This window comes from Aspergillus vadensis (assembly GCF_003184925.1).
Source record: "Aspergillus vadensis CBS 113365 unplaced genomic scaffold BO88scaffold_11, whole genome shotgun sequence".
Taxonomy (NCBI): domain Eukaryota; kingdom Fungi; phylum Ascomycota; class Eurotiomycetes; order Eurotiales; family Aspergillaceae; genus Aspergillus; species Aspergillus vadensis.
In genome coordinates this window covers 78,654-101,824 of record NW_020292049.1, presented here as the reverse complement: position 1 = coordinate 101,824, position 23,171 = coordinate 78,654, and the positions used below count along the sequence as shown (strand labels likewise).

The 23,171-nt window shown below is 50.0% G+C and overlaps 8 protein-coding genes and 1 non-coding gene across 9 annotated transcripts; 5 read left to right on the top strand and 4 right to left on the bottom strand.

Annotated features, from left to right (window-relative positions):
• Positions 1 to 2,209: 2,209 nt before the first annotated feature.
• On the top strand, positions 2,210 to 2,965 carry BO88DRAFT_487857 (uncharacterized protein; the record flags this gene model as incomplete). The annotated part of the gene is made up of 2 exons (XM_025712574.1): positions 2,210 to 2,301; positions 2,629 to 2,965. 2 exons carry the CDS (start codon positions 2,210 to 2,212, stop codon positions 2,963 to 2,965), a joined length of 429 nt encoding a protein of 142 aa, XP_025562847.1.
• Positions 2,966 to 4,062: 1,097 nt separating this feature from the next.
• Positions 4,063 to 5,670, top strand: BO88DRAFT_388191 (cytochrome P450). Its single transcript, XM_025704847.1, has 5 exons — positions 4,063 to 4,201; positions 4,252 to 4,336; positions 4,407 to 4,484; positions 4,543 to 5,181; positions 5,242 to 5,670. Exons 2-5 carry the CDS (start codon positions 4,258 to 4,260, stop codon positions 5,658 to 5,660), a joined length of 1,215 nt encoding a protein of 404 aa, XP_025562846.1. The 5' UTR covers positions 4,063 to 4,201; positions 4,252 to 4,257; the 3' UTR covers positions 5,661 to 5,670.
• Positions 5,671 to 8,213: 2,543 nt separating this feature from the next.
• Positions 8,214 to 8,285, bottom strand: BO88DRAFT_t147. Its single transcript has one exon. It is a non-coding gene; the product is annotated as a tRNA-Arg (tRNA).
• A 154-nt stretch (positions 8,286 to 8,439) lies between these two features.
• BO88DRAFT_388189 (putative flavin containing polyamine oxidase) lies at positions 8,440 to 10,802 on the bottom strand (the record flags this gene model as incomplete). The annotated part of the gene is made up of 5 exons (XM_025704846.1): positions 10,240 to 10,802; positions 10,150 to 10,180; positions 9,950 to 10,087; positions 9,596 to 9,896; positions 8,440 to 9,482 (listed from the first exon to the last, which is right to left on the bottom strand). Exons 1-5 carry the CDS (start codon positions 10,368 to 10,370, stop codon positions 8,440 to 8,442), a joined length of 1,644 nt encoding a protein of 547 aa, XP_025562845.1. The 5' UTR covers positions 10,371 to 10,802.
• Positions 10,803 to 10,868: 66 nt separating this feature from the next.
• Positions 10,869 to 13,928, top strand: BO88DRAFT_404767 (amino acid permease). The gene is made up of 20 exons (XM_025706708.1): positions 10,869 to 11,353; positions 11,420 to 11,453; positions 11,518 to 11,587; positions 11,643 to 11,715; positions 11,777 to 11,805; positions 11,829 to 11,831; positions 11,910 to 11,974; positions 12,018 to 12,089; positions 12,145 to 12,259; positions 12,310 to 12,388; positions 12,444 to 12,478; positions 12,537 to 12,565; positions 12,614 to 12,646; positions 12,694 to 12,718; positions 12,772 to 12,973; positions 13,026 to 13,103; positions 13,173 to 13,301; positions 13,368 to 13,515; positions 13,570 to 13,648; positions 13,727 to 13,928. Exons 1-20 carry the CDS (start codon positions 11,256 to 11,258, stop codon positions 13,828 to 13,830), a joined length of 1,500 nt encoding a protein of 499 aa, XP_025562844.1. The 5' UTR covers positions 10,869 to 11,255; the 3' UTR covers positions 13,831 to 13,928.
• Positions 13,929 to 14,385: 457 nt separating this feature from the next.
• BO88DRAFT_340363 (LCCL domain-containing protein) lies at positions 14,386 to 16,431 on the bottom strand (the record flags this gene model as incomplete). Its single annotated transcript, XM_025703055.1, has 1 exon — positions 14,386 to 16,431. The coding sequence occupies one exon, from the start codon at positions 16,429 to 16,431 to the stop codon at positions 14,386 to 14,388; it is 2,046 nt and encodes a 681-aa protein (XP_025562843.1).
• Positions 16,432 to 17,299: 868 nt separating this feature from the next.
• Positions 17,300 to 19,010, top strand: BO88DRAFT_404765 (uncharacterized protein). The gene is made up of 2 exons (XM_025706707.1): positions 17,300 to 17,419; positions 17,484 to 19,010. Exons 1-2 carry the CDS (start codon positions 17,389 to 17,391, stop codon positions 18,836 to 18,838), a joined length of 1,386 nt encoding a protein of 461 aa, XP_025562842.1. The 5' UTR covers positions 17,300 to 17,388; the 3' UTR covers positions 18,839 to 19,010.
• A 1,981-nt stretch (positions 19,011 to 20,991) lies between these two features.
• Positions 20,992 to 21,794, top strand: BO88DRAFT_462348 (uncharacterized protein; the record flags this gene model as incomplete). The annotated part of the gene is made up of 1 exon (XM_025711210.1): positions 20,992 to 21,794. The coding sequence occupies exon 1, from the start codon at positions 21,021 to 21,023 to the stop codon at positions 21,792 to 21,794; it is 774 nt and encodes a 257-aa protein (XP_025562841.1). The 5' UTR covers positions 20,992 to 21,020.
• A 166-nt stretch (positions 21,795 to 21,960) lies between these two features.
• BO88DRAFT_404764 (Mpv17/PMP22 family protein) lies at positions 21,961 to 22,958 on the bottom strand. Its single transcript, XM_025706706.1, has 5 exons — positions 22,886 to 22,958; positions 22,756 to 22,810; positions 22,583 to 22,688; positions 22,209 to 22,514; positions 21,961 to 22,138 (listed from the first exon to the last, which is right to left on the bottom strand). Exons 1-5 carry the CDS (start codon positions 22,894 to 22,896, stop codon positions 22,071 to 22,073), a joined length of 546 nt encoding a protein of 181 aa, XP_025562840.1. The 5' UTR covers positions 22,897 to 22,958; the 3' UTR covers positions 21,961 to 22,070.
• Between the last annotated feature and the right edge of the window lie 213 nt (positions 22,959 to 23,171).

Below are 23,171 nucleotides of genomic sequence, written 5' to 3'. Positions count from 1 at the left end.
ATGGGGTGAGAGCCATCCGCGAGCTGATCGAATTTGATAAATTGGCTCATCTCTGCCAACACGATCCGGTCGCCATCTGCACGACGCTGGGCGGCAAGGTAACTAATTTATGGATACGAGAATAGACCATCGGGTACTTACTCAAGTTTTCTTGTATATCACCACTGCGCAGGCTGGGAGTTATCCGGGACGCGCTTCTCGTTGAATGACTTCGAGAAAACTTGACGGAAGAGAGCCGACAGGCTTGTTGATGTGACGAATAGAGGGTGGGCTTTGTATTGCTTTGGCAAATGAGCGACTGTGTGAGTTTGCTCAATGTACCAGCATCGGGAAATTTGGCGAAGTAGTCGTCGTTGACAGTCACTTTCGGCTGCTTGAGGTAGAACTGGCTTGAGAAGCACCATGCTATTGGTGGTTTAGAGGTACCTAAGCCATGCTCTCGGATTTTAGATCCAGGCTTTCTGAAAACTCGGCCGCCCTTAAGGTCCGTTTGACAGAACTTGACAAGAAACTGCGTGCCTATGGAGGACAAAAACCCGAATGGACTGGTGGGAAGAACATCAACCTGGAACATTCAAGAGTGTTATGAATTGAGGCTCGATCAAGACACAGTAGAGCTTCGTATACGGAATTTAGTCCGTATGACTCAAATCTAATTCCAATCAATTTGATACTCATCTTGTATATAAACCCTCATGTTTTCAGATATGAAGAACAACAATTGATCTTCCTCAAAAAACCACAACAAAAATGGCCGAGAGGCTAACCCCCACTGTTGTGTGTAATGATCATCAGGAAAGTAAGTTATAGACCGTAAACACTGATGAAGCAGGCACAACAGCTGATTGAGCCTGTAAAGATTCCCTGGCACAACCAGAAGTGTCTATCTAGAACGGTATCAATGAGAGAACAAGTCATGGGTAAACCGAGTGGATTCAGTCCTCAAAGTAAGGAAGGAAGGTACAGTAATCCTCTACAGGGTCTTATAATTTCGGAACTCCTGCAACCCAACTTGACTCCTGGACCAGGCTTCACTCTCCACAGTACCAGGGGGAACTGGGAAGAAAATCGAAACTTGAATTGGAGGTCCTGATGTGTCCACAGCTGGCCGCAGTGAATGTATCAATGGACCCTCTGCAAGGCACGCAGCAATATGCTCGATGAGAGTTGTTGTTGTATTATGATCCCTTCGTTCAACCGCTCCAAGTCGTGCTGATATGAAGGCCCCCGTAATGAGGAGAGGGTCCAGATTAGTCGGGCATCTGCGCTCGCGACTAATGTAGGTCGAAATACTTTGAAGATCTTCCCGACTAGGATGCAATCCCCCACCATAAGGTCTCTGTACGAGGTCGCTGTCAGAGCGGTACCTTCTGATGGTGGCATGATGGTCACTCTCTGGGGGATGAGGCCTCCCCTTACGAGCTGTACAAGATGATCCCAAGAGTTTCCCTTGTTACTTCGTAAATTCCTCAAAGAGGCCCTCGAAGATGGGGACCGGATGTGGTTTCCTGACACCCTATTATGCTTCGCCATAGAGTATGCTTTCCAATCTCGCACTCTCCTTTCGATAGCCGCGAAGGCCTCACTCGTAGGAGGCTGGCTCATGCCAATCTCTTCACATGCCGAGTCGGTGTTCAACACTTCAGTAGAATGGTGTAATTTGCGTCCATCGTCAAGACATGCCTTGATACTAATGTAGACTTCAGGCGATCCGATATTCAACGTCAGCTGTATCAATTGGCTGGTTCTCCGAACCCCAAGAGTAGTGGCACTGAGCTAAACGAATTTATCCTTTACCCTTGTTCCAAACCCGTGTCGGATACCAAATGCCAGCCAAAAGCCTTCGTAGTCTGACGGCGGGGCCATCTGTACTAACGTAACCATGCCAGGGCAACTTGTAGTGAACTCCGCACCGAGCAAGAGGGAACGTGTGTGAGCCGCTTCTATGTCAGTGAGTATATAGTAGAGGATGGTCGATCGGTAATCCGACGGCATTGGGGCCAACTCCTTACACCCTCGGCGAAGCTGTAGATACCATAGGAGCGACAAATATGGATCACCGGGCGAATGCGGCACTGCTTTCGCAAAACTCTTCCAAGTTGGAGAGGGCATTCCATCTAATCAGAGGCTGATTCATCAAGGCCGCAACATCCCCGCAACATGTACAACTGTCATCGTGAATAAGCGGGCGCAAAAGTGATCGACTATAATGGATGATCGTGGCCTCGTGCCGTCGCTCTTCTATCAAAGACCAATCCGCGTCATCGTCAACAACCAGAGCACGGGTCTGAACGTGATTCAGTGAGCCCAAGTCCTGTCGCCTGAGTATCGAAAGTTGAGATGACGGGGATAAGTGGGCCAATTTCGCTACGTAACAATTGACCAGTTCAGTGTCGGTATTCAACGAAGGCATAATAAGTTGTTTTAGAAGCTGCCGTATTACTGTCCCCTCAACAGTGATCCATGCAAATCGAAAAACTGTAGTTGTGGGAATGGCATCAGTTAACCACTTCATAAGAAACATTCTGACTCAGCAGTGCCGCGTCGATCACTTCAACGAGAACGTCAGGGTCCATAGAGACTTTGCTAACCGGACTTTTGGCGGCAAGAGCACTACGATATTGGCAGCGACCAGGAATCTTTTCATCATAATCATTGGGTCGACGAAAAGGCCCTGCCCGGATTCCGGGAATTCATGAAGAATTCTCTTCAAAAGTTGGAGCAGCTGCACAGAGCCGTCCTGGACGCTCTGCTCTTGGGGCTGGAAGTGGACCCCAGCGAGGCCGACTACTTCCGCTCTCTTCACGCCGGGCCCCAGAGTAAAATACGACTACTGCACTATCCAGCACTCCTCGAGTCGACCACCGATCGTCAGGCGACCACTTGGTGTTCCTCGCACACAGACTTTACGACCTTCACATTTCTCATCCAGGATCAGAATCAGGAACTGGAGGTCGAAGACTGAAGCCAGCCCCGGACGTTCCTTCCAGCCCCACGACCGAGATTGAAGACCGCATCTGGTTCACCATGGGGAGCTTTGGAGAAATATGGAGTAATGGCTACCTGCCTGCGTCTAAACATCGCGTGATGATTCTTGCCCGCCACCAGGCGTGAGTACGAGTACGAGTACGGAGAGATTCTCCATCCCGTATGTCGTGTAAATCCGAGAAGCGACGATGTGTTGGTGCCTCAGACTGTAGGGAAGCCTGCTGAGATGCCTGACGGGGAACATGAGCGGGCTACTGTCCACCAGCCCATGGGGTTTAGAATGAAGTACCAGTATGCATGGTGTAAGTCACGAGGAAAGGGACATTCATGAAACCTTAAATTTTGTTATTAGCAGTTACTCTCTTCTATTGACTATAGTCTTATATGACGGGGTCTTGTTTAATTGTGTCAATCTAGGCAAACGTGAAAAGCAAAACAGGCGCGGGGGAGTCAGTAAGAGCTCCCTTAATTTTGATTTTCAGTGTGAATACAAACAGGCAATAAAATGAATCTGGACTATGCATGCCTGTTGTCTCACCGACATGATACAGTACCTATCCACCTTCATGCGGTGAACTTGGAGAAGAGAACGCGCCTGACGAGCTCATTTGCACTCGCGCTGCAAGGGGGAGCTAGCGGCATGTTATTCAATAAGGCAGAAGGGCAAAAAGGGATTAATCGCGCAAACTCGGAGGGGGAGCAATATAATTTCCTCCTCCCTTCCCCCCCCCCCCAGTACAGATGCGTAGTACAGTCTCAATAATAGCTACATTGTTTTCAGGTCTCCCATGGATTTCCTTCCAAACTGGGATCCTGTAAAGGCATCTGTGCTGGCTGTGCTCGCGAGTGCGCTTACTGTCTGCCTCGCCATCGTTGTGGACGACTATCTCTATGGAAGGAGCATCCGAAAGCAATTGGGAGATATTCCCATAGTCGGTGTGAAGAGTGACGTTTGCTCTTTGCTGCGATGGAGGTCAACCGAGCACGATCTAGTTAACGAGACTGCTCACGCGTACCAACAGGTGAGAGTTTATGTATCTGTTGTCTCCATTCGGAACTACAATTACTCATTCGACAGTATACCAAAAATGGCTTACCTTGGGCTATAAGTACTCTTAACCGGTTCTACGGGATATGCCTCCCACCACAGTCGGCCAGGGAATGGAGCTTCCTTCCACAAGATCATCTCAGCTTCATCAAATTAGTCGAAAAGGTAAGCCCACCCCCAAGAAGCCGAGAAAGTCAGGCTAGTGACCCCTTCAGGAAAATATGTACCACCTCCACTCGGACGTGGCATCGCAGACAGTGACCAATGCCCTCATCAAATGCAATAAGAAGCCTTATCTGGGTGAGTTTCGAGGATCCTTGGGATGCGAAAATAGGGAATTCAGGGAGAGGAGTGCTAATACTTGTCTCAGATGCATTCTCCGACAAGGTCGCCAGTCAGGTCGATCAGATCATACCGTCCGCGTTTTCCGTGAGCCCCGGCGAAAAAGGTGAGTGGATGCGAGTGCAGAGGAGAGAAACCCGGACAAGTGACCAACTCAACCGCAGGATGGCAGGTGATCAATGTCTTGGAAAGAATAAGCTATATCAACTCGCGGATTATGATTGCGTGCATCATGGGCCCTGAGTTTGCATTGGACCAAAAGCTCCTTGAGCTTTACATGTCCTACCACTCTTCGATAATGTCCCATACAAGCATGTGCGTCAGATTCCCAAGAGCCGTGCATTCCCTAATCTCACGGTTTGCTCCGGCAAATCGGAAAATGAGGACAATCATGAACGAGCTCAAGAGCAGACTCATCCCTGAGATTCGCTGTCAGGTGCGTCGATTACGCTCCGAAAAGTCTGAAGATAGGTCCTGTTCGCTACTGGATGCCGTGGTCGAGGAGTGTATGGCTGAAAACACAATTGGTCGTGAGACCAGGTACTACGATGAGGAAAAGCAAATCAGCCGGATAGCTGACAAGATCATGTTCCTTCACTTTGAAACTGCTCTACCAATCACAGTGATCCTGTCTGCAATGATATACCGCATCATGGTAAATCCAGAGTGCATCGCACCTCTCCGTGAGGAGCTACAGGCAGCCCTGCCCGCGGGACAATGTACCTGTCCTGACGTGATGAACCAATGCCCCAAGCTGGAGAGCTTTATGCGTGAAACCCTGCGTCTTCACAGCTCCAGTCTATGTGCGCAATCTCCCCGCCACCCGTTCTAGCGAGACACTAACAAGCAACCAAACCTACCAGACTCCTCGAGTCGTCTTGTGATAAAACCGGTTCACATCCCTTCCCTTGGCCGCACTTTTCCCCCGGGGTCGATCCTCACGCTGCCATGGTACTGGATGGCCCGAGATCAGGATCTGTATCCAAGCCCGGAGAGGTTTGACAGCCACCGCTTTTACGATGCGTCCTCGGGGTCCTGTACTGCCCGTGTTACGACCACATCCGACAAATTTCTAGCCTTCGGATACGGCACCAGCACCTGTCCAGGTCGCTTCATGGCGAGCAGAGTCATCCAACCCGTCTTCGCCAAAATCCTCCTCGACTTCGATGTCACTTGCATGCCTGGCGGACAGGAAATTCCTTTCAATATCTTTACGAGTGCGTATTTCTTTCAAAATAGTGAAATTGAGGCGCGAATCCGGCCTCGTGCCGCGAAGATGTAGCCCTCGCCGGCCTGGCAAAGTGGACATAGCGGAACATCCTTAGTCCTGCTAGAAGCCAATCTTAGCTGATAGTCTCATTGATCTATTCTGAGGTGCTCTGAGGGGGTGTCCCTTTTTCAGCAGCACCGTACATTTGTATGTTACATGTATCAGGTAGACCGACGTAGTCCTTTAATATGGGTCTACCGAGTCTGTGGCTGATAGCCATCAAGATATCATTTCCCTTGTCCCATCCAATCTTGTGAACAGCCAATATTTTCAGCGTCGGTGAAGCTGCTCCCCAAGTAGTAGAGGTTTTAGCAAAAATTACGCCAGAATACTCTAGACAGTCCCTGGGTGGCCCAGGTAACCAATCCCCTCGGCGTATCAGAGCCCAATACAGTACAAAGGGGGTCGTGGTTGTCGCCTCTCTGAATTGCAGTTCCCTTACGCCAGTTGCCCGTGGGGACTCCGACTAACTCGTGGTCAGTTGAGACATGCATGTACTTTTTTCTAGCTGATCGCCATTAGTGCGAATAACCACTCAAGTCTCCATTGGAATGCGTCAAGGGATGGAGCAGGGGATGAAGGCAAGAATGCATATCGTTCAGTGGAACCCAGCAAATTGTATCTATCTTGCCTGGAAGGAGGGACAGCGACAGTCAGTTAGTGGCCCCTCCCCCCCTATGAATGCAAGGGGTTCCTCTTCCACGATGCGCCGTCTCAGTTGCGTGCTCCGGCCTGGTTGTCTTCGAGTATGGTCTTTGCTTATGGGTAAAAGTAAAAGCCTTTGGCCAATTTTTCTTATTCCCCTCTCTGAACATGAATCTAGTCGTCCCCGCTTCACATTGTCTCTATAAAACCATGACCATAGAAAAGGGCCTCTGCGCGGACATCGCCTGCCACTCCGAGTATCGGAGCTGGCGGTCGCTGGAGTCAAGCCTACCATGGCCCGGGAACGTTGCCAATGACCCTCAGAGCGGCCAGGCGCTTCTGGCCCTCAGTTGGATAGTCCTGCAACAGTACTACCAGCAGAGCATGTCTGGTCCCGTGGGTGTGCTCGACCTCTTGACATCCCGCAAGATGGACTACCGCTCCGCCCTCCGTGTGTTGGACATCGCTCTTGACCAGGACCGCTTCGTTTGCGAGGAATTGAAATCGATTCAGAAGCAGATCTCAGATTCCTCAATCACGGACGGTCAACCAGCGACAAATCTCCCGGCCATCCTTTCGTGTGGCTAGTATACACAATCAACTCTTCTGGCCTGGATGGAACCCAGACAGACGATGGGACAAGGCCACCCTCTCCAAAGTTGCACAGCAATGCAGAGAAGCTCGGTGTGAACGGAATACCACGGGCGGGTAGACACAGGAGCCCTCTACATCATATCATGCAAGGCCACTTTTGACAGGACATGTGATATGTCCTTGCGAATGCAATGGTCTCATGAGTAAGTGTCCGTCTTTTCCCCGTCTCCTGACTTGTTGGATATGGCCATCATGAAGACAGTATGGCCGAAGATTCAGACGCGCGGCAGGCTCGGGCAAAACGGGCTGTGCTAGCAAATTCATTGTTGTATATTGCTTTCCAGAACGTTGGTGGGCTGTGATGATGAGCCAACCTTAAAAGAGTGTCGGCTTCCGTGTATTGCGATTGTGTCTGGCGAGTTGAAAATGGGAATCATCCGTTGCTGCATTCTATCTTGCATCCAGCTTTTGGCAATGTCGCTGGCGTTGTGGCTGTGATTCTCACATGCCATGAAATCTGCTATAGTCTGGAGATATGTTTTCTTGTTCACATCCAATTGCAGTTAGTAAAAGCAAATCTCGGCATGCTGGCGGCGGCAAATATCAGGGCGCAAGGACAGGGTATATCACCATTCAGGCCAATGCAGGTGTCGCGGTATAAAGGATTAACCCAGAACGGAGAATAGTCTGTGAAACACTGATATTTCGCCATACGGCATGTACCGGGTGATGGGGTATCAGTGGGCGAGTACGCTACTTGCTTTTATATGCTTGGTACTGTCGCTTCTTCCTACATTGATGTTTGTCTGGGGGGAGGTGCGTGCGTGGAGTGCTTTCATGATTAAGATGGCTAATGATGCAAGGAGAAAACGGTCGGAGATGGTTTGAGGTAGCTATAGCGGAGAACACAATTGAACGATTGATGCAACAGTGAATAGGGTACTAAATGAATTTGCGACAATGAAGCTCGTTCTGGGGGGAGAACCACGAGTGTAGCAGATAAGTAGGAATAGCCCGAAAAATATATAAAATTTGATCGAATTGAAATGAGATTGAACTACACTAGCTAGTACTAGCGCCATACAAAAAGCCTACAAGAATAGGACCTATACTGGGACAAGTCTAGGAATGCCAATTTACTTGACATAACCAGGGTGGTACCATAGCTGAACATAAGTGAAGCCACAAAGAGACACCTGTACGGAGTACTAGACTTGATAGTTCTCCCCGGCGATGGATCTTGGACGGAAGGCGCCCCACCAGACCACAACACGGCATGAAATAGTAGCAACGCGACCAAGCAAAAAAGGAAAAGGGAAAAAAATCTGACCTACGCAGGATTCGAACCTGCAATCTCTTGATCCGTAGTCAAGCGCCTTACCATTGGGCCAGCAGGCCAATTGATACATATACCCAGACTATTAGGCTACATAATCCAAATAAAGTTAAGATCCTAACTTAAGTCAAGTCCCACCCCAACGCCATCCATCCTACCAAGCTAACCAACGACACAATGAAGCAGACGCTACAAGAATCAACCGTACTACTACTACTAGTAACTCACCGCCGGCCACCCATTTAAACGACTATACGCATCCAACGGCGTAGTCCCATTTAACTGCTCATAAAACACCCTCTCCCCACACACTTCCTCCTCTTCCTCCCCATTAGTGCTACTAGTACCAGCAGTACGAGTGACATCCTCCGCACATCTTCCCTGCAACAGCGCGGCAACATTATCCCCTGCCTCACGCCCCTCATACCACGCCCCATGCAAGAACCCGAAATAGGGGGCACTAGTCGCCTCCCCTGCGAACCAGAGTCTTTCCGTATTCGCCCGCAGATTCTGATGCATCTCGAGGGTCGTTCCCGCCGGCCAGTTGGAGTAGCTGCCGTAGACCCAGGGTTCGTTCGTCCAGCGGGGGTAAGTAAACGCTGTAGGCTCGGGTATGTCCTTGTCGGGAAACATCTCTCTCAGGACATCGAGGATTTGGTCTTTCGTTTGGGTCAGGGATTGGCGTTCGACACGGTAGGCTTGTTCGTCGACGACGGTGGCGAAGAGGATGTTTGATTCGGGGAGGAAGTTCTCCGTCGAGAGGGATTGAAAGACGGGATAGTAGCCTCTTGTTGTTGGGGAGGCGTAGAGGAAGAATTGTGTGTCTGTGGGCCAGAAGGTCTCCGGGAATTGCATGAATATCTTGGTGTAGGTACCCATGTTGAATTTTTCGATGGCGGTTTGTTTCCAGGAAGGCAGGGGTGGGTCGAAGGTCACGGCTTTGTTCTGGAGGACGCCCAGGGAGAAGGTGCAGATTGCGTAGGCGGCTCGGATGCAGGTGTTGCTGTTTTTGTTGTCCTTGGTGTGGATTGTTACGCCCCTTGGGGAGTATTCGATGCGGATGACACGGGTGTTGAGACGTAGACGGCTATCGGAGGGGTTGGCTAGGAAGGTGGCCGCTTCGTTTTCGATGATCGTGCTGTATCCGCGCGGGTCGAGGACGAGGTGGTTGGCTTTGCCGAATTGGTTGAAGGTGAGGTTTTCGCCGGCGATACCGAAGACCAGCGAGCTGGTTTCGGGCGTGTGTGCGTCTTCCCAGTCTAATTGAGGGGATATGCGTTAGTCCGGAGTAGGAGATGGGATAGGGTTGGTGTTATCCGGATGGGTGTAAAAAGGGTTGGGTGTCCCCCCTCTTAACGGTCATTGTTCATACCCCAGCTCCACCATTCCACGGCTTGTGCGGCCATGTCATTCTTGCGTGGTCTCCAGCCAGCGAGGGCGAGCCCAGTGCGTGCGGTTTGATCTTGTAGGTTCTGCGTCAGGATGCGGCCGGCATCGCGGGCAGCAGTGTGGTAGGCCTGGGCGTAGTCGTCGAGTAAATAGCGGTAGTCAGTGTAGCCGGTCTCGTTATATGTTCGGATGGAGCTGTAGTTGGAGTAAGTGTTTTTCAGATTGTACTTCTTGGCTAGTGCCCAGATTGGATTCTCGATGGCTTCGGAGCCGAGTCCTTGGAGCTGTTTTTTATGGTGAGGCGAATGTTGATCTGACAGAGTGTAGGTTATCATACCCAGTTGGCTCCTAGCTCAATCACATATGGTTTGCCCTGCTTATCCTTCCCGAAGTCGGTATGCCAGACACGACCACCTAAGGTATGGCGATATTCGAGGATAATGAAGTCGTCGATAGAAGCGTTGGACAAGGCTTGCTAGTGGTCTGGGTGAGCATTGCCGGTCGGAGTTTAGGGTAGGGGGCCTGAGGGTCACCTACTGCAGCTGCAATGCCGGCCATCCCTCCACCCCTGCCAACGTTAGACGCTAAGCTCCAGCGCGATGTTAAGTATCAGTGGGGAGCTCCTACAAGATGGCCACCGTTGTTTCGGTGCACTTGTCATCGCTAAGCGGCGCCTGTGCAACATAAGCGGAGCAGGAGAACAGAAAGGTCGTCGCTAAGAAGGCGTATAAAGAAACGGTGATGGGAATCGTATGCATGGCAGGTGAGTGACGTCTACGGAGAGCGGAAGTGGATGGTAATAGTAGTAGTATGGTATATATTCACTCAGTTCTGCATTTGACTGATTGCTTGCTATGCACTGGTAGTAGTAAGTAGAATGGCCGTGGTGAGAACGGCAACTGCTACACCAGGGAGGATAAGGGGGAGGTCAAATCAAGCCTGTAAGGACCTGGCATGGTGGGCTGGTCAGCCGGACAAGGGCCAGCTCAAATAGTAGTTAATCAGGCGTGAACCCAAAGAGGGAGGAAGCAAAAGCAAAAGCATCAAATCAATAGTGTGTCTGCACGGAAGGGCAAGGATGATCGGTGAAGGGCTGGTGGGAGCGCCTTGTGATCGGGACAGGCATCTTGGCGGGCAGCCAAGGCAAGAGGGCGTACCACGTGAGACATTCCTCGACAAGCTTCTGGAAGGCGATTCATTCAGCAATCATCAAGGGATGAAAGCCGCGCAGCAGAATAAGCCGGTGGTTTTTGCACCAGACAGGAATGTCCAGGCGGGTGAGGCGGTCCTCCCTCCTGATTGGCTGGCAACGCCTGATAAGGCAGCGATAAGGAGATAAGGCATCCCCACCTCGAAATGGACCGATGGGTGCCTGGGGCCGCCGTTCCGGATAGATCCTGATCTGCCCTTTCTGGTTGACAGTACTAGTGCCGCGCAAAGAGGATTGGGCGATGCTTGACCAGCCGCGGGTAGATTAAGCTTCCCCGCATGAGGTTGGACATACCCCTTTGATCCATAGCTCCTATTAGCCCAACATTACCCCTCTCAGTGCGATTTAAGCTGCCAGTAACCTCATGTCGCACTTCAACTCCATCATCCGCCAAAATCGCCCGTCAACAATCCCCTTGGACTGACCCTCGGCCATGGAAAAATCGAAAGTCGCCCACGATGGGCCCGAGGATGATGTTCAATTGGCCGAAATGGGGCATAAACCCGAGCTGCAACGGAACTTTTCGACCTTGTGTGTACCATTGATTGCCTGGTCCTGGATGCCCCGATGGAAGAAACCCTATTGACCCGAGATTAGGTCTATGCTTGGTTTGGCCTTTGCGGTGCTTAATGTATGTCCTCTGCAGTGCCAACTGCCCACGGGTCGATCACACGTGCTGATAATCTGCCGATTAGTCTTGGACGGCTCTATCCGCGAGCTTATCCCTCAGCTTACCCTCAGGGGGGAGCACTAGTGTCGTCTGGGGTGGGCTGCCAATGGAATTAGTTTCCTATTTGCGTTTGCTGACCCCCAGTCATAGGTTTGGTCACGGCGGGGCTCTGCAACCTCTGTATTGCAGTGTCGCTAGCTGAATTCTTGTCCGCATATCCAACGTGAGTTCTATCAAACCAGCTGGGGTTGCTAAAAACTTAGTCACTAACAAGAATGTATCAGGGCCGGAGGACAGTATCATTGGGTAGCCGGTATGTTTTCCCGCAGCAACCAGTCAGGATGCCATACTAATTTTGACTTGCAGTCAGTACGTAGGATTATCCCTACCTCGTTAGTATCCTCTAACGTCTCTCAGTATCCTGGCCAAAATGGGTTCCTATCCTATCCTGGGTAACCGGATGGATTAATGTGGCGGGATGGGTATGTCTCCGCAGAAATGGCCTGATCATCGCTGACCAGCTAGGTTGCCCTCGTCGCCACCAATGCCCTTCTGTCCTGCGAATTGATTGCAGGAATTGTGTCATCTGTGTACCCGGTAAGACTTCTAGTGTCTCTGGCCAATCATCTGGATGTTTATACCATGCTGGTAGGACTTTGTTTGGCAGCGCTGGCAAGAGTTCCTGATCTACGTGGGATACACACTGCTTGCATTCGTCATCAACGCCTTCATGAATTCAATCTTGCCTATCATCTACCGTGGAGCATGTAAGCTACCCTGCGGAAAATGTATCAGAGCGGGTTATTAACTGGAACAGTCACCTGGTCCATCGGTGGTTTTGTTCTGATCTGCATCACGGTGCTGGCTTGTGCATCCCCGGACTACAACTCTGCCTAGTATGTATTCCCGTCATCGTGTCTTGGCCGCACACCATGCTGACCATGCATATAGCTTTGTGTTCTGCGACTTTGTCAATCAAACTGGCTGTAGGTTTACTGAAGGAGAGGTCCTGTGAATATTGCAAGCCAAGCTAACGAGCGATAGGGCCTGATGGAGTGGCTTGGTTACTGGGGGTTAGCCACATCTCTTATACTAGTCTACCACGACGCTAACAGACGCAGCTTCTTCAAGGGGGGCTGGGAGTGACCGCATTTGTAAGTATCCCACTCACCAGTGCTGATGCCAATCTAACATGAACTAGGACGCGGTGGCTCATATGATCGAAGGTATCACTTCCAATATGCATCCTAAATAACCTATTAATAACACTCGAACACAGAGATCCCCAACCCCTCAATCAAAGGACCAAAGATCATGGTAGTCTGCGTCGGCATTGGTACCTTTACCGGGGCGGTATTCCTCATTGTCCTCCTGTTCGTCGCGGGCAACATGGACGAAGTAGTCAATTCCAGCGCAGGGCCTCTACTAGAAATCCTCATCCATGCCACCAACAACCGGGTGGGCGGCATCTGCCTCCTCATGTATATTCCACTCCCTTTATTTCATGCAACCGGCACTAAAGTCGGACTACAGGCTCCCTCTCGTCTGTCTATTATTCGCAACACTCAGCGTCATGACAACAAGCAGCCGAATGATCTTTGCATTCGCCAGGCACGTCGTCACTCCTTCCTCGCTCCCCGCTCCCTGAAGCACATGGACACGAAGATTAACACGAAACAGAGACGGCGGCCTCCCCGCCTCCAAATTCTTCGCGCGTGTGCACCCCAGACTCGGTCTTCCCCTGAACGCACTAATGTTAACCGCCTTTGTGGTGATTATCTTCGGGTGCATTTACCTCGGATCAAGCAGGTACCTCCCTCTCCGACATCATTTTACCCATAAGAGAATAGAAAACACATACTGAGATAAACACAGTGCCTTCAACGCAATTATCTCCGCTTCTGTCGTCGCACTAGATCTCTCCTACGCCATGCCAATCGCAGTGAATTGTTTACGCGGACGGAGAACCCTCCCTGATCGCAAGTGGAAAGTTCCTAATGCAATTGGCTGGGTGATCGATACTGTATGTCCAGTTACAGATATCTTCGTATAGTGGCAGATGTGCTAACTTGACTAGATCTCGCTATCGTATATTGCACTTACTACTGTGCTGTTCCTATTCCCGCCTGATCGGCCGGTTACGGGGAGTAGTATGAGTAAGTTTTTCCTTTTTCTTTTTTCTATTTTTTTCTTGATAGTCTGGGGCTGTGTTCTGTGCTGATATGTCCTGCTAGATTACTGCATTGTTGCATTTGCCATTATTGTCATCGTCTCGGTGGTACAGTGGGTTGTGGACGGGAGGAAGAATTTCACGGGGCCGAGGGTGGACTTGTCTTGATATATACCCCGGTAGAAGTTTCTCGTGGAGGCAGTTAGAGTTGAAGAGATAGGTGAGATAGTAGCAAGGGGATAGCTATATAATTCTAGTTAGGATACGTGCGTCTACAAATACATCCTTAATATAGTGGAACCATACTTTGTCGGGAGTGGACTGTTATTTTTTGAATTTCGTTTTTCCGCCCTTATGTCCTGGGGCGCGGATTCGCCTGATCAAGACGTTTCGGTCTACCAATGTCTTGTTTGTTGATGGCTTGAGAGTCACTAAAAGCTGCTGCAAGCGAGTACTTCACCGTGCTCATATACGTGCGGAAGGTCAGTGTAATCACGGCGAGGCGGCGACATAACCAACCACTTATAGCGCATTACCGCCAACCCTGAATTGGTGATATAAAAGCGCAGGAGGCAGGTTTGAGAGTAGGTGTTTCAAGGCATAAGAATGTAAAAAGGTTTGTTTTTGGATCTGCAGCATGGATCACGTTTATTCGTACCAGATTAGGAGACAAACGAACGAATCAACAATTTAGCAGGCTCAGAAAAGTCACCAAATCTATGTTTACGACTTCGGCGGAGGCGGCGAAATCCATCTTCCATCCCGTAGCCAAACCCCGGCTCCACCGTATTTGCCGGCTTCCGCTCCCTTGAGGAAGGCGAACCGAAAGAAAAGGTCTTCCGGCTCAGAGTCATCATCCTGCACAGTGACGTCCAGCTGGTCACTCTCGATGGTGGGTCGGTGTTGCAATTCCAGCCCTCTGTGTCCATGTCGGTGCCATATAAACTCACCCCGCTTGTCTTCGTCCAGATAGCCGCGCCAGCGCTCGACGTCGTTCACCAATACAGAAATACCATCTACGCCCATCTTGTCCATACGTTGCCGTTCCCAGAGATTGAATGTGATATTTCCATTTCCGTGATGTCTTTCGGGAGACCCAGGACCAGGAAGGGAGACTAAAACCGAGGAATCACTAACGTTGGGGTAGGTCCCGCCCCACCATCCGTGCGAACCCCCAGGGCCCGGGGCTTGCTCGCCCAAGGCGGCGGGGGTTTCGATGATCGACGCGAATCCCCAGCGAGCGATGCCGTTGATGAAGAGACCCAATAGCAATCCCTGATAGATCAACGAGGGGCGCGTAGGTAGGGCCGTTCCTGGCATGAGAAGGATGGCAAGAATGTAATGATGGATTCTCAAGCGCAAACCTGGCAGTGGAAGTAAGATCAGCAGGATGAGACCCATAGTGCAATAGATCTTGAGGTAGCGAGGCATTAAGCCTCCCATGCGAATTTGCCAGGCTTGACTCAAGATGATGCAGACCACAGTGGGGATCACCAGGGCCAGTGCAACCTTGGCTCCGGGCTGCTTCTGGATATCATGAGGAGTCAAACGCTCGAGCGGAATCAGCCTGGCGAAAGTGTAATTATTCAGACCACCAATAAAGGCAGGTGGCAGGTAGAGGAACATTTTAGTCAGCTGGTACATTGGCTCGGAAAGCGGGGTCAGAAGCGGCCGTGCGCAATACTTATACAGGACGAAGGCCACAAACGACGCCGGCAAGAGTCGCGAGAACATGGTTGAGAAAAGGTCGGCAAACTGAGATATCGATGGCGGATCAGAAACCAATCCTACCTGGCAAAACAGCATGACGAACGTGCTGAAGAACAAAACAGGTGGGGAGACACAGAACAGCCAGAGAAGACTTAGTGCGCCAATGGTAATGCCTAGCAATGGCCAGCGAGGATCTTGAGGGCAGGTTGCCTGTGCTGAGGACAGCTCGACAAAGCTGAACGATTTGGGGAAGGTCGACGGAAATTCAACCGAGCGAATTCCATGTCGCTTTGACGCATGGAAGGAATGGGCGGCACCATCCAGCTTCAATACACCACAACCACCAACCGCATTAGTGATCACGCCCGCATGAATGGCCGCCTGACACACGAAACTATCTGCTCGATACACGGCAGGCTCATCGGATTCTGATGGAGGACCTCCCACTACCAGGCCCTGGTAGCTGTAGGTCTGGTTGCCGATCGTATGCGGCTGGAGCAATTTTGAGTCGCGGCAGTTTGCAGGACACCGGAAGGCCATGGTTGATGCAGAGAAGGGGCGACAGTCGTTGCCGTTGAGGCCACAGTCATTGCCAGACTGCCATAGACTCGTGGAGCAAGCGAGTGTCTTCGGTCGTCCATAGCCCTCGATGTAACCGCCCTGTCGCGAATGCAGCAAGACAATGGTCCAGGGCAGAAACCAGACAAAATACAGCAGTGCCAGCAATGCGATCTTGTGCTTGCGTTTGGGAAAGAAGCGTTCGAGTAACCGAACCGGCAATTCTTGATAGCGAGGGAACAGCGGCTTCAGTAGCAGGGATTGCGGAGGTTTCGGGCCCTTGACCCAGTCGGCTATCGCCCAGCCTGCTTTGCGTAGCGGCAATGGAACCCATCCCCAGCGAATGGATTTGGATGACTCCCGTAGCCAGACGGGTAAGTATGGGAGACCGGTCTCTTCATGCTGAGGGAGGTCGGGGGTATCGTCAGCGGGACGGTTTTCCGTTTCCCACAGTGGTGGGACATGAGGACGAGAGCCGTCCTCGGGTCCTTCTCCAAGCATGCTGCAAGGACGTCGACGCGAGCAATTGTGGGAGATTATGGTGAGGTATATCAGAACCCTGAGAAGACCAAGGAACGGACGCAGGCAACTGTGGGGACGAACGGTGGAGGGGCGCTAGGACTCGGGGGATTCTAGACCGCGACCAGAGAGACCCTTCCAGCCCGTGGAAGGAGGGGATCGGAGCGCTCAATGATAGAGCACTGGAAGGGAGAGAAAGACGAACGGGAAATCAGGTGAGAATAAGAATAAAGATAAGGGAAAGAATGAGGCGCGTCGGGACTAGTTACATGGATGCATATCCAGAGGCGACAGAGCGACAGAGCGACAGACAGACGGACAGTCGGTGACTAGTTAGTTTAGTCGGGCTTCCGTGAGTTTCCGGTATTTCGCCTCTCTTGGCGCCCGATGTCACGGCACGTGAGGATAGTGGGCATGTGATCTGCTCATCACATGACTGATGGCCCCCGAAACCGGATTTGCCTTTATTCTGATCAGGATTCAAAAGAATGCAATAAGTAACAAACTAATACCTCAGGGCTGAGTGTAGCTTGGAACCTTGGCCTGCATACACTACTTCCACTCACATGGATTCCAGATCCCGAGTGGGCTAAGTAAATATTAGAAACGAAGTAATAGTACTACGACAAATCTCCTAACCAATACCAGATAAGAATACTTTTGCAGTACCCCTTTCTGTTGAAATAGAGGAGTGGAGGAATCGACCATAATATCAGTCGGGGTGGTATTGATGTCTGCCTTGTATGCCGTCGCAAGGTTGTCCGAAAGAGGAAGTTTTAACGCGGAAAATATACAGGGGCGGCGCGACCCGTTGATTTCCCCCGGTGGATTGGCCTTGAATGGGCAAGTTATTGTTCTTCGGGGCCTTCCATTGTACTTCTTTTTTCTCCCCCGTGTTTCATCGCGCCCAGAGTCTTAGCATGCGACATCCTGGCAACAATGAATGATTTTGAAAGACTACGTCCAGTTGGTGAGTGAGAAGTGCCTGGCTTGAGAAGCCGGGGCCAACAGGGACTTGAATTGACAGCTGTCAGGCCCCCTGGAGAAATACTCCACCACGCGCCATTCTCTCGGACTATATTTCAACGTCGCGGTGTCGGCAACCTACATCTTGCCGGATACTTTCACTCTGCCGTTGAAAGACTATGTATACAAGGCTTGTGAAACACTGATCGGCCAGCATCCCGTCTTGTCCGCTATCCCCATCAATGAAGATACCGAAGATACCTGGTTCGTGCGCCTCCCGGAGATTGATCTGAGCCAGTCGGTGGCATTCCAGAGGCGCACCCGCGACTTTCCCAACAGCAATGAACCAGATGTAGAGTTGTGCGAATTGCTGCAAGTTCAACATAGCACAGGGTTTGCTGCCCCTTTGCCGTACTGGAGACTATTTATCCTGACAGACGAGGCGAATGACCTGCGCTTTACGGCGGTCTATGTGTTCCACCATGCGATTGGGGACGGGACTTCAGGGAAGGTATTTCATCAGACGTTCTTGGATGCATTGCACGCTGCTACTTTCTTGACCCCAGGCGAGGTTAAGCAAGTCATTCAGTCGCCCACATCACCTCTGCTGCCAAACCTGGAAGCGCTCCATCCATGTCCTACGACCATACCTTTTCTTCTTAATGCTCTTTTCAGAGCGAAAGTATGGTCTCATCGCGATCCACGCCTCTGGACAGGCGCCAAAATATCTGCTCCAGTCAAGACCGAGTTACGCCAAATCATCATTCCCGCAGCTGTGTCTGCAGCATTCAGAAAGAACTGTCGTCAAAATAATGCAACTGTCACCGCTGCTCTGCAAGCAGCAGTTGCCCGCGCTCTTCTCACCCACTTGCCAGCGAAGTATACCAAAGTACAAATGAACGGCGCCATCTCATGTCGAAGGTGGCTGAAGGGAGGAGAAATCACAGATCAGTCTATGGGCGTTTGGGTCATGGACTTTGCGGAAAGCTTCTATCGGAACGAGGTGAATCAACATCCCGACACCTTCCCATGGGGTCAAGCCAGGAAGTCTCGTGCGACGATCGAACAGGCACTGGGTCGCGAAGGGAAAAATGCTGGCACATGCTTGCTTAAATATATAGATAACTTTCAGGACCTCTTCCGGGGAAAGATTGGCAAAGACCGCGATGAAAGCTTTGAAGTATCAAATGTGGGTGTCTTGCACTCCAAACAGGAAGAAGACCCGTCGCGGCCGCAGATCACACGGGCGATGTTCTCCCAGACACCCAGTGCTTTAGGTGCAGCTCTGGAGGTCTCGTCAATCACCGGTGGTGATGGCTGTCTGGTTTTGGGAATCACATGGCAAACAGGCGTCGCGGAGCCAGACCTGGTCAATGCTGTTATTGACACCCTAGTCAAGGAGCTACACAATGCTGCACTTTGATTTGCACAATCACCCCTCCCCACAGCTTCGTCTCTCTCACCATGTGTCCGGAGATCCCAGACGTCTCATTTAAATACGAACATGATTATCCTCTGACCTCTTCCATGTTTGATATCTATAATTTTAGTATCTTTGGCTATATGATAGATCTTATATATATAAGAAATTTCACGCCCTGTTGTAGCACTTTGGCTCTTCAATAACAGGCTTACGGAACTACTGCTTGGGAGTAGAGAGATAACTTTCCGGCTGCAAGGACCGTAAATATCGAGAACTGCCTATCATTGGATGGAAGTATGTAGATCTGGGACAGAGACCTGAGGCTCTTTAGACTCGAAGTGTCCACCGACATACCATTAGCGTTTTACGCCTCTTAGTAGCGAAGTGTGAGTGGTGCACACACTCGCTTTATTAGCGCTTGAGCCTCGTTTGCTCGAAGGCTACACCAGTATGCGGCGGGAAACTTTTTCGCGGCTCTCTCCCTTCATCCTGGGTTAGCTTCGGCCTCTCCGCTGCGTATAGACTTCGGTATTTGCCCAGGTACTGCCCGCATCGAACATACATCAGCCACAATGGTCGATGGTTTACTCAATTACCGAAGCACAAATCCGTGGGTTCAGCTTTCCTCGAGGGAGGGACCCTGGTCAGAAGTAGAATGCATGAATCCTTCATATGCATGAATCACCAATATTGAAGCCATCTAGGCTCAGAATAGCCCCCAAACAAAGGAGTCTTCCGTATGACTGTCACTCCAGTGCATAGCAGCAGGGATGTCTGGGTCGGAAATAGCCATATAATAGTCGAAGAAATGGATATATCCTTATCACTATTGCTTATGGCCTTCTCACGAGCTGTACTTGGGCCGTTTACACGTTTGAGATCAAAGAACTAAATATCGCAGATAGTGTCGCATTTATCTGGTCGTCAATCACTTTACAGCTTCAGAAGCCGAGTCCGAAGCCACGAAGATTCATAATCTCCAAATACTTCACATTTTCGTATACTAGTCCCACAAGGCTTCTCGATATCTGATATTACTAATCTCCCAAGGTAAGCAAACCACCACCAAGCAAACAACGTAGGTTGAAATTGACGCTGTACGCAGATGAGCATTCTAGTGCCAGTTGTGATCACCAATTCCTGCCACTGGTCTTCGTTGTGTGAGGGTACACCAAGTAAAACCTGGGATTGTATGAGAATTGACTGCGAAGATTCGATTGCATACCGGCCTAAGAAATAGAGACTGAATACGGTATGGCTTTTTGCCCACAAGAAGAGGAGAAAGGGGTTTTTGCAGACGGATGATGCTGGGGGATAAATCATTAGAAAGTCATTCTTTTACGCTGACATTGGAATATCAAAGAGAATCAGTCCCTTATCACTCCAAACAGACCAGTGGCAATTAAAGCCTTAATGCTACATTATACATTCTTTCCTTACTTGCTAAATCTGAGTTTTTTTTATCACTGAAGACCTAGATATTAGCTTCCACGTAGAAGTGTCAGGGGTTGGGGCGAGATTGATATTGTGGTTTGCTTGCTGCGGATCCGAGCATAGTTTGTCTTCGGCATGCGAGCGCTGTCAGAAACCAGAGATGGAACATTTGAGAATTTGTAACTACTATCTCCAACGCTTTCTGACGAGTAGTAATGTATAGATACAGTATTAGCTGAGATGTGGACCACTACAGTAAACCTGGGTATACGCAACACCTCCAGCTGGTATAAAGAATAATTGAATAACTAGTCTCATATGACTGCACAAATAGGATTGCATGGAATCCATCAACTACTGAAAGACCTTCAGGTTTCAGGTGTTGTCATGTATCAATTATCTTAATTTGTGGATTTGAATGAGTAGTCATTCTATGAAGAAATGTACTAACTGCTATGACGACTTGTCCGGTGCAATTCGTGAAACCTGAGTCAGCTCGTTTATAGGGAATTCCCACCTGTACACAGTTCGAATGGTGGTCTAAATTAATCGATACATCTGTGTGTTGTTGTAATAGCAGATCAACTAGGAAAACATTGTCGGAAGCAACCGTACTCGCACGAAGTCACGCGTCCCACCCCTTATGATCAGATTTATAAGACCAGCTCACAACCTACTTTTGCTATCTCGCTTTGTTCATATCCCACTCAGTTCCCCAGGTCCCTCATAACTGATACACCGCGATATTATGGAAATTGTACAAAAAAATGAGGCCTTTAGAAAGATCGAAGGGAAGATGAAATTTGCCTATGTCGAGTGTTTCGTCCGGCAAGACGGCATACTATATTCTGGAAAATGGACGAATCGATTTGAATCGCCGAAAACACTTCACGACCTTGATGAGGTCAAGCAGATTCCAACAGTGGATAGGGGCCCAGAGGTGAAAGCCACCTGGTCAGCAGTCTACGTGAAAACCCCAAGTCTACTGGCGTATGTCAATGGAGATCTCGAAAAGCAAATTACCCGCGAAGTCGAAGCATGCGAAATTCTTCGCAAGCATCCCCATCCAAATATTGCGACCTATTATGGATTCATGGAGACTAACAGCCGAGTTTCTGGGCTTTGCTTCGAGCGATATACGTCCACGCTACTTGAAGCGGTCAACCCTCAGCGACTCAACAAGGTCGCTTTCCTTTCGAGTGCTCGTGAGCTGGTGGGAGAGAAGATGAAGGAAGGTCTAGAAGGGATTATGTCTGCCATCAAACATATTCATTCGTTCGGACTTGTCCATAATGACATCAACCCGGCGAACATTATGATTGATGAAAAGGGTACGCTTGTTCTGATTGATTTTGATAGTTGTCGGTTCATCGGGGAGTCGTTGGGAGACACCGAAGCGAAAAGAACACATCAGTGGCATGACCCTTCGGTCAATGTTGCGTTGGAGAAGAATGACCTTGACGCGTTCAGAGACTTACGTATTTGGCTGGCTGGATCTGCGGATGAAGACTTTCTATTTTGAACGAAGCGCTTTCTAATACCAATATTCCCTGATAACCCGCTTACCTAGTGCCGTTGCTGAAATCATGTTGTAAATAACAGACGAATACGTAGTGGACGAGTGGGTTCGAAGAGGGATATCTGGCAAAAATCATTTCGGACAAGGGGACACCAGAAATCGAAATCTATTCTTCTAAGCCATGAAAATTCCGCCATCTATCCGACACAATCAATACCGTACGTAGTAAACAGCCAGCCCAAACACAATAGATACAGGAAAGCCAGAGAGCGAAACCTATCAAACTCCCGGTGCAACCTCATCCCCATGGGGGACGCTATTGACCAAGCTCAGGAAGCAATTCCATCCTATACAACCATCAGCTTTACCCAGCAAGCAAAGCAAATCTATAAAAACAAAGTATTCAAAGATACATACCAATATTAACCACGTTAACCGTCAACACACGATACTGCAACGGCACCAAAGCAAGGTTAAGGGTCTGAACCGCCGGCCAAAGCATCCAATTGGCGCGCAGGGCATCCCAGTACGTCCTACTGAGCTTGTCCTGAGGATCAACGCCCTCCATGACCGACATACTGGTAAGAAAGACACCAATCATAGTAGGAGCGCAGACGAGCTGGTCAGCACTAACGCGCGCAGCAAGAGTCTTGGTTGGTGTTGAAAGCTGGATGCGATTCTGGAGGAATTGGAACCATTTTGTGGCGACCGGGCCGAAAACAGCTATATTTTTGCTTTTGTTTAGAGGGAATGAAGGGGGGATGAGAGAACAGGGGCTGGGCCGGACTTACCACCCCCGTACAAAGCCATTCGTCCAGTTCGGGTTACATCATGATTGTGCAGGCCTTTCTTCTCGACGGCTTGCTGGGCAAGCCCGTCACCTACTGCGAAGAGGGTCTGGTAGATTTCTTGTTCAGCTTTGTTGATTGTTGAGAGAGTGTGATGAGGGCAGATTGAAGCTTACTGCTGTGGTGAGGCTCTGCGTCAAGAGAGGACGCTGGATAAGACATCTCTGGTACCTGGGAAATTGGTATCGTTAATGCGGGGGGTGGAGATGGCAGTGATGGTGATTGGGTGGGTGTTGTTCAACTCACCACGCGAGCATATTGAAGCGAAGTCAATTGGTTCTTTTCCTTGAGTCTAGTCAATGGATCAATGGGATGAAAATGAAGATGAGATGATGAAATTGGAAGTCTGTTTTGGTTCAATAGGGAGGAATGTCGGTCGCGTGGCGGATGCGCCCAACTAGGAAATCGGCCCGCAGTGATGTAATCCGACTACTTGCAGGGATCCGGGGGCACTATTGGACAGATCAGCCTGAATGGCAAAGTTAATGCAAAGTTTATGTGAAAATTGTGACCGATTTATAGACAGAAACTT